The following is a 9,634-nucleotide window of genomic DNA, read 5'->3' as shown; positions in this document are numbered from 1 at the left end:
TGTAACTAGTCAGCAATGAATGTTCTGATGAATAGAAATAATTAAAAATCATAGAAACAATAGAAAATGAATTTAAAACCATAAATTAATTTAGATATATATTAATTGAATAGGTAGGAACTATTGAAAAATCTGTGCTTCACGAGATGCAACAGGTCAAAACAAAAAAATAAGATAAATAGTATTTTTAAATATCTAAAACTGAGAAACAACCTGGTCGACAAGTCAGGTCTACCAGTAATGTTGTAGGGGTGTTGGTAATTCAGTGTTCATGTATAGAAAAATTTAGTGGTGGTATGGGAAATGAAGAATGACTAGGTCCATGGAAACCAGAGGGCGTGACCGTACTGTTGATAGCTTGTGCCACAGGACCCCTTGGTTCAAAGCCATGAGGGTTGTGACTTAAGATACTGTTAATACTCATGTTGTGAATAACAGGAGGCGGTGGTGGATGACTACGATTATGGTAGAGGGCACCACCCTGGTGATGATGTTGTAGTGAGTTGGGGTCGATACTAGCCTGAGGGGGAGGGAGAATAGAATTGGTTGGGAACTTGATTGGAGAGATATTCAGTGCTTCATTCTGAGATGTACTGTTCACATCAGAAAAAATATTCCCCAGACCAAGACTGGGCACGTGTGGTAAATTAGGCATAGCACTGGAATGAGGTGGAATCTGTGGGGTATTTGTAGGACCATTATGGACAGTGTTCATTCCGAAACCTGTTTGAAAGTTTAAACCAATACCATTTTGAGAGCGTGAAGGTGGGAATATGGAATTAAAAGATGTACTGATATCACTGCTTTTCAAAACAGTTGAAGAAGTATTTGGAATTTGTCTTGTAGAAGAAGTGAACAGATTACTAGAAAGAAATGTTGGGGTGTCTCCTTGAATGGTACGGGGTGGTGGGGGAGATGTGTTGTTAATTGGAAAGTAAAGGGCCATATTTTGATCAAAAATTGATTGAGACAGGTTGGAATCTACTTCAGATAAAGACTGCTTATTTTTTTTGCTCTGAGACTGTTTAGTCCGTGAAGTTTGTTTTGTAGAGCGCTGCTGTTGATGCTGTGGTTGTTGTTGTTGCGGTTGGTGTTGCTGTTGTTGTTGGTGTTGCTGTTGTTGTTGTTGCTGTTGTGATGCATGTGATGGTTGTGGTGGAGGATTAGACTGGGGGAGTGTTAATGTAGCGTTGTTATCGGATATAGAACTAGGAGTGCTCTGATGTGAGGAGAGGCTGCCCTGACTCAGTTGGCTCTGCGACAGAGACAACGTCTGCTGAGAAGCCTGTTGCTTAGCAGCCTTGCTAACTGTATTTTGCTGTTGAGAAGAAGTAGATTTACTAATCTCTGGATTAATATTTACATTTTGTGACACAGTAGCAGCATCCCTTTGGCTGTGAAATAATAACTGATTGCTGTCAAATCTACTATTAAATACAGGAGTGCTTGACCCAAAGTTAGATATTGACGTAGGGAGATTTGCATTAAAAGACCTACTAATATTAGCTCGGGAATTCTCATTAGAAGTTACGGGGGGGTGATGCAGAGGTGGTGTATGTAAAGACTGATAGTTCATAGGGGAGAAATAAGTTGATACACTACTCGTGATTTGTGAAGAACAATCGACAGAGTTCAAACTAGATTGTTGGTTTCGATTGCTCAAAGAAATACTCTGTGAAATATTTGGTAAATGTTTCTGGTTTGAAACAGTTCTGGAGCCATCATTTGACTGTGAAATGGTGTTCGACGAAGACTTTTCCAAATTTATTGTGTTTAATGATATATTGGAGCCATCTGTATAAGGCTGGCTTCTGGATATTGAACACGTTTCTAAAGAGTTACTCAAACCAAAATTGAAAGTATTGTGTGATTGTAAATGACTTGATGCCGTGGAGGAAGATGACGATGAGCCACAGATAATGTTTTGTTCATTAGAAGTATTTTGATGCGGAATATTTGATTCTGTTTCATTATTGTTCTTCTGGTTATTCAGACCAAATGATGGTAGCCCAAATGTTTGTGATTGCTGGTTGCTACTGCTTTCATTGTTTTCGCCATGTAAAAGCTGTGGTGTGACTAGTGAATGCAAATGCAGGAAAGGGAAATGATGGGAGGGAAATAAACTAGTGTTGTTGGAGTTTGGTAAGGAAAAAGTGAATGATGTTGACGAATTACAAACTGAACTGTCTGTGAAGGTATTAGATGGAACAGTTGGAGTCAAAGTCAAACCAAGGTTGGCAAAGTTTAAAGCGTCACTTTCGCTGGTAGCAATATGGTGAGTATTGTTAGAAGAAAAAGCACTTCCAGAAGAATAACTGGTTTTGTCAACCCGGGAATTATCATTTCTGCCTGAATGTACAAATTCTCGGCAGAATAAATGCTTAAGTTGCGTGACTTTGATGATGGAAGAGTTCCTGCAACTGACACTGCGTCACCTGCAATGCTATTAGAAATAATATTGCTTGAATCTTGAGGAATTAGGGTTTGGTTGAGGGGCTGTGGGTGAGATTTTGGTGGTGCTGTATTTAATTTGGTTGAAGTGTTAAACAGTGATTCAGCAGAATACCTCAAAGAATTTGGTGAGGAGTAATTATTTTGTTCTGAAGTGCAAGGGGAAGCAATTTGAGCAGATGAATTGCTAATAACGTTCTGGCTGACCGAAGAATTGGTTTCCGGTTCAACAGCCGTGGATATATTTGATATTGGGGAAGGCATAGACACAGGAGATAAACTAGGTTGTGCTATATGCTGAGATTGCCTGCTGTAAGAGTGTTGCTGGGATCGAGGTAAGGACATAGAGCCAACAGAAACACTCTGAGAACCAGCATTTAACTGCCTGTTTGAATAGGTATTTTTTGGCAAAATATTGTCTTCATTTGACGTAGGTTGAGAATTACAGGCGAGCTGAAGTGACTTCTGCTGATCAATAATAGAATTTGATCGTGAGCGGTTGTTCTTGCTGTTGCCATTATTACTGCTTATACAGTTACTGCTGGTAGCACCAGTACTCGTAGGAGATAGTCGGCTACTAAGCCTATTGCTCTGGTTGTGTGAGTGAATAGATGTCGAACAGGCCATTTCTGTTGGAGACGACTGTGTCTTTTCAATCATCTTTCCAGGATAAGATGCAACAACCTGAGAGCTATTTGGTTGGCAAAAAGTTTTAGAAGAATCAATAGCTCTAAATGATTTGATTGGTTCTGATTCCTCTAAAGCCAGAGTTATGTCATAGGGGTCATAATTGACACTCTTTTCACATGTATTTTCTCCATTAGAGCCAGAAGGAGATTCATCAGTACTAGAAGGTGTGTAATTTGACACTGTTTTAGTAACTGTAGTAGAATCTGGGGAGAGCAATTCAGAAGGATTCTCTTCTGCATTCATTGAACTTTCACAGACGGAAGAATTTATTTTAATTTCTTCAACTTCAATTAAGGATTCTTTAATCTGAGGCTTTTTCTTTTTGTTCATAACCAAATGATCAGAATCCAAGTCAGTGCAGTTTGATTTACCTTTGCGCTTCTTGTTCTTTTTTGATCGTTTTCATTGGCCCAGGTATTCCTTAAGTTTTCCACCTGGTCTAATACATCACTTATCTCACTTTCCGTAAAAAACAATCTCATCAGGAATGTCAACTGATGGAGTTTGCTTTTTAACAGGCACTTTTAAAGTTTTTTTGACAAGTTCTTTGTTAAGAGCTTTTTGCTTTTTCTTCTCCATACTTACTGATTCAACTTGTTCGAGGACACCAGGAAACTGGTTTGAAGCGAAATTAATAGCTTCAGATATAGCTATGGAAACTGGCTTTTTGTTAGCTTTTTGCTATCAGGTAATTTTTTGAAATCTTTTTTCATTTTCTCTTTTTCTGGTTCAATAATCTTAGATTTTAAATTACCGCGCTTGCTTACTGCCCCAATAGACTCACATATATCTGATTCTTTGAAAAATGTTGATGTAGATGGAGACGACACAGTCAAGTTACTACATGCATTATCCAAAGAATGTGTACTCTGAGTTTCAACCTCCATCTCTATTCGGCTTGATGTTGGAATATGATCGCTATCACAACTTTCTTTCGAAGGCGATTGTGCACTACAATCATCTTCAGTCTCTCCAGCACTCGTGTCTATATGCAGAGGATTATCTTCATTAGCCGGATTATAAAAACTACTTATCGGAGGAGATATGTCTTGTAAAGAAGAAGAAAATATGGACTCTGCAGCTTTTGCCAGAATATCTGTGGTACCAGTATTTTCTGAAGTATTAGAAGTTGAAGGTGATTGTATAATTGTTGATTCAGCAGTAGTAGACACACAAATATCGTTTGTGCTGACTACGTTTTGCATAGTTGTACTAGAAGCCTCTTGATCGGAGCTCAGTGGAGTGGTGTTCCAGAGAGTTGAAGACACAGAAACCTGTGTAGAACTTACTGAGTTGGAACTATTCATGGAACACACGGAAGGTAATGGATTTGTTTGATTGGCTTTAGGGGGTTTGGGTACAATTGTTCTCTGAGAATTTTTTTTGTTATTTTTCTTACTTGAAACTGTAGGATTAGTTGAAGATATCGTAGTTGGAATGGTGGAAATTGCTGGCAGAGAAGGTTGCTGATTTGAGATATTTCCAAGTCCTTGCATAGAATTAGGGTTTAAAATACAACACGTCTGCTGTCCACCAGGTGGACCAAATGTAATTAGAATAGTCCCGTTTGGTCCGTTAGTTTGTCCTGACTGATTCACAGGTAAAGAACTTTGAAGATTTGTTGGCAAAGATGAAGTTACAGAAGAGTCAGTCTGCGAAGGCACTGTTCCCACGGCTGTCTGCAAATTAGTCTGAGACACGTTCCCAAGAAGTATGCTGTTGTCAGGTGTGGATGTATTCGATGTTCTAAACTGCATTAACGAACCTGTTGTGGTGGACATCACCACACCTTTTGAATCAGATGTTTGCGTTTCGGACCTTTTCACAAATGCAGGAGCACTTGTTGGCCGATGCATTTGAGAAGCTTGCACTTGAGTTGTCATGACACTCTGTGTCGCCGACGTTGTAACCATATTATTGTTGATGGAAGCCACAGTGGTAGCAGCATTAGACACTGGGAAATTCGATATGGTTGTTGTCATGAGGAGACCCATTGGAGGCTTTTGTTGACTCTGAACAAGGGCAGACTGATTCTGACACTGCACATTCGGAGGGTTTAGTATAGTAGTCAAATTAGAGTCAATAATCGGTATGTTATTGTTACCCAAATTTCCAACAACTGCTAGTTTAGCAGGAATTTGTGATGGATGTATAGCTTGGGTTTGAGCAGCGACAGCGGCTTGGAGCTGACAATTAGCATTTAACAATTGCTGCTGGATTTGTTGTTGTTGTAGTTGCTGCTGTAATAAGACCTGTGGTTGTGTAACCACAGGAATGATGTGTCCATTGGGTAAAATAAGTGCTGTTGGTAACTGATTTGGTTGACTGGGAACTGTATTCAGAGTAAGTAAGTTTCCATTTTGACTAACAGGCAAGACAAGACCTGGATTGGGATTTAAAAAGTTAGTATTTGCACTTGCATAAGGAGCCGACAGCATTTGCTGCTGCTGAGCACTCAACTGATTGTTCATTTGTGCCTGTTGAATCACAGAATTTGTGGCACCTAGCGATATTGTCTGCTGAGCAGGCTGAAATGCTAGCTGCTGCATTGCCGGAGCTTGATTGGAAGCCAATGCCTGAGCATTGATGGTGTTTTGAAGAGTAATGCCTTGCTGTGTTGCCTGTTGTTGATTCTGAACAGGGAGGGTAGCTGCATGATTTAGTACCTCTGTGTTGTTTATCACATTAGTCAGTGCCATCTTTGTTTGGTCCACTGCATGGCCCAGCTTCTGGGTAGCAACTTTATCATTAGAAAACTGCCGTGAGTTGTTTGTTAGCGCTAAAGTTGTTGGGTCAACGACCATTTGATAGTTGGGCATCAAAGAAAGTCCACTATGGTCATTAACCAAAACGATCTGTCCTTGACCTGTTTGAAGACCTTGTATCCCTCCAATCCCTGGCAGAGCACCACCAACAGGTAACGACTGGTTGGCAGCATTCATAATTGGCACGTTAATTAGTGCATTACCATTTTGTAGAATTTGGTTATAATTTGACTGTCCAATCGACATGATTGGTACCTGTGTATTTATAGCTTGGGTTGTGTTGGTAATTGTGTTCGAACCCTGCTGGAAACAATTATTTCCACTGAAAAACGAAGAGTTCATAAAACCAGTGTTTATACACTGGTTATTTGAAACTACTGAAGCTAGAGTCTGCTGGGGTGTTGGTTGCTGTCCTTGCGAAGAATCGGCAGAAATCATAGTTTCAGCATTTGTACTCGCTATGGAGCTAATCATAGCTTGTTGTGCCTGAGATGTAATCTGGGGCAATTGGGGAGGTGTTATAAATGACTGAGTGACTGAAGTAATACCCGCATCTCTCATTGCAATCTGTAACAGTCCAGAGCCATCACTGTTTCCTTTCTCGGAATTATTTGCAAGAAGATTAGAAGATGGTGAAACAAAGGCAACACTTGGCTGTGTAGAAGATCCTTGTAAATTGACAAAACTACCAGCAGAATTTGCATTGCTGAAAATAACTTGCCCTTGTGCATTCGAGGCAAGAATGGCATTTGAAAGAGAAGTATTTAACAAATTAGGAGCAGCTGCAAATATCTGCTGCTGATTAATTCCAGCAGGTAAGATATTAGTGGCTTGCATGCCATTAAAATTATTAAGGCTAGGCATAAGAATACTTCCAGAATTCATTTTTGTAATGGTTTCTTGTGCCAACTTGGCTATCTGCTTTTTGTTAGCTATACTTTCGAGTTGAGAATGTATTGTGTTAGGTCTTTTGGATTTTGAGCTTTTAGTAGCGCCCTCTGTGTCTTTATCTTTTTTCGACGATGCCTGCAGGACATTTGAGGTTGTATCTGCTGATTCAGGTCTGCTGTCTGAAGAATTAGAAGTGCTGTCCACCTTTCTACCTTTCCACGAGGAGTTCAGTAGAGATGAGATACCTGGTGAAATAGATTTGAAACAAAGATTTAAAAAATACTTTTGCTAAATAATGTGAACAAGACTAGAAATAAATTCAGGTATTCATTAATGTGAAAAAAAAAAAAAGGTGTAATACTTCTTTTATTATAACATACCAGAACAGTTAAAAAAACAAGTGTAATGAGTCATTACAGAAATATCATAGTAATAATATCTATTAACCCTTTAGTGTTTAAGCTGGCCAAATCCGGCCCAATATATTCTACATGTTTTATATTCAAACTGGCGATATCTAGCCTCTCACACCTAACCTACAATGCCATTCTAAAAATAAGTAATCACATCATTGAAACCTCAAAGCTGTAAGATGATCCAGGATTAATTGAAAACAATTTGAGTGAAAAAGTATTACATTTAACAGAGTAATCTGAACACTAAAGGGTTAAAGGCATAGAGAATTTATAACAATATCGAGAGCAAGAGAGGAGACTGTGCTGGTTTAGTCATGTGATGTGGATGGATGAGGACAGATGCTTAAAGAAGTGCCAATCACTTAAAGTGGAGGGAAGCTGTGGAAGAGGGAGACCTAGGAAGATATGGGACAAAGTATTGAAGGCCGATCTCAAAATGTTGAATGTTACAAAGGAGATGACAGAGGATTGAGATATGAGGTGCATTGCTGTACTCAAGAAGGCCCACCCACCACAATAGAATCGAGACCCTAAAACCAAGGTACCATGTAAAAAGTACCCAGTACACCCAGTAAAGTAGTTGGCATTAGGAAGAGCATCCAACTGTGGAAACCAAGCCAAAATAGGCTATGAAACCTGGGGTAGCCCCTGGCCTTGCCAGGTTCTGTCAAACCACCCAACCCATGCCAACATGGAAAATGAGCATTAACCCCTTACCCGGCAGAAACGAATATATGCGTTTTGACCGAAATCGTTTTTTTCTATCTCTGGCGAGTTAACTCGTCAAAAGATAGACTCGCCAAAATCGACAGCAAATGAGTTCCTTTGTCTATTATAAACTCTTTTTTGACATATACGAGTATATTCGCTCACTTTATACGTCTGGCAGTGACGATTTTTGCCACCTTTCGCTTGAGTAAGGCATTGAAGACCGAGTATGATTTAGTCACCTGGAGACAGTCGAAGGGTTGGAAGGCACATTTTATGAATAGAAGTATTCACTTTGTTTTTACGTTGTTTTTTTTATACCTTTATATTATAACCCCAACATGTCGATAACCAAATAAAATAACATGATTTTTTGTAAAAGTAATATGATTTATGAAAAAAAATGGGTTAACTCGTTTCTGCCCAAAGCGGTAATTTAAAATCAATATTATTGAATTAAAATTCATAATAAATAAGGTTTGAAATATACCTCGAAATCACCATTCAAAACATAGTAAAATAAAACAATTAAAAAATATGTCTGAAAAAATACATTTATTTTCAAAATAATTGTTGGGTAAGGGGTTAAATGCTGATGTTGATGATGATGAAGATTAAGTTGTGAAGATTTACAGTATAAAAATAGAATATCCTATGATTTTGTTTTCTGAATGAAAACTTTTTATAAAATATAGGTGCAGGCATGGCTAACCAGGAAGATATTTGCTTTTTAAACAAATGGTTTCCCTGCCAATTGCATGGGCTAATGTCTTCTACTAAAGCCCCATGCTGACCCAAACTTTTTGTGAGTGAATGTGGTAGAAACTGACCCCGAAATGATGAAAAGCAAAGTCAACCATGACGGAATTTGAACTCAGAACATGAGATGTTAACAACAAGCAAGATGAGGAAAAAATATCCGTCAAACATAAATAATGTAAATAAATACAATAGTTATATACTTTTTCTGCAAAATATGGATAGTTTATCTTGTTCGTGCTATATTATTAGCATTATCCTACATTTGAGAATAAAATTATTTCCTTATCTGTATCTTTCAATACATCTCAATACTTCAAAAGCAAACTTTGTTTGTTGATTTTCAAAGTTTTATTTTATAGTTTTTTGTCTTTGGTCAGTGTTATTCGCTATTTGCTTCTATTTAGAAATCAAAGGAAATGACTGTTATTCCCTTTATACTTTGCTTTTGCAACTTGGACATCAATGGTTTGAAACTGACCCATTTTCTGTTACATTTTAGACACATTCAATGCTGAGTTGTTGAAGTAGAAAAATCATTATAGCAAATATTTTGCTCAATACCACAAACAGGTTTTGTCAGTTGCTTTACTCTTAACCACTTGAGCATGTCTCTTAGTGGCTGACAATATGTGCATCTCTGATCACGAGCAGCAGTGGAGGGAACATCACAGCCTTGTTTTGAGAGGGATCCTTTGGGGTTTGAATAAATGAATGAAACAAAAGCAAAGTTTGAAGGAACTATTAGCCATTTTTCATACTTTCTAGGGATAAGCAAATAGTAAATAACAGTTTCTACCCAAGAATAAAAATTGTGTTACACAATGTAACAGATAATAGTATAAAGGCTCACACATACATTCTTTGATAAAAGTTGCACATAAAGTTACACTATCTGCATAATTATCTTCATTGCTTGACAATAGTGTTGAGGGATATGAAAGTATGATAGAA

The 9,634-nt window shown here is 38.2% G+C and overlaps 2 protein-coding genes across 5 annotated transcripts in view; both read right to left on the bottom strand.

Annotated features, from left to right (window-relative positions):
• Positions 1–262: 262 nt before the first annotated feature.
• Positions 263–3,471, bottom strand: LOC115221621 (GATA zinc finger domain-containing protein 14-like). Its single transcript, XM_029791821.1, has 3 exons — positions 2,436–3,471; positions 1,170–2,349; positions 263–839 (listed from the first exon to the last, which is right to left on the bottom strand). The coding sequence occupies exons 1-3, from the start codon at positions 3,469–3,471 to the stop codon at positions 263–265; spliced, it is 2,793 nt and encodes a 930-aa protein (XP_029647681.1).
• The window catches only part of LOC115221292 (flocculation protein FLO11-like), a 53,167-nt gene continuing 46,397 nt past the window's right edge, over positions 2,865–9,634 (bottom strand). For all 4 annotated transcript variants that reach the window (XM_029791439.2, XM_036510719.1, XM_036510718.1 and 1 more), the window contains one exon: positions 2,865–7,042. In XM_029791439.2, coding sequence (XP_029647299.1) covers positions 3,792–7,042 — 3,251 coding nt within the window. In that variant the 3' untranslated portion in view covers positions 2,865–3,791. The remainder of the gene's footprint in view (positions 7,043–9,634) is intronic.

The sequence above is a fragment of the Octopus sinensis genome, linkage group LG18 (genome assembly GCF_006345805.1).
Source record: "Octopus sinensis linkage group LG18, ASM634580v1, whole genome shotgun sequence".
Classification (NCBI taxonomy): Eukaryota; Metazoa; Mollusca; class Cephalopoda; order Octopoda; family Octopodidae; genus Octopus; species Octopus sinensis.
This window is presented reverse-complemented; position numbering and strand designations above follow the sequence as displayed.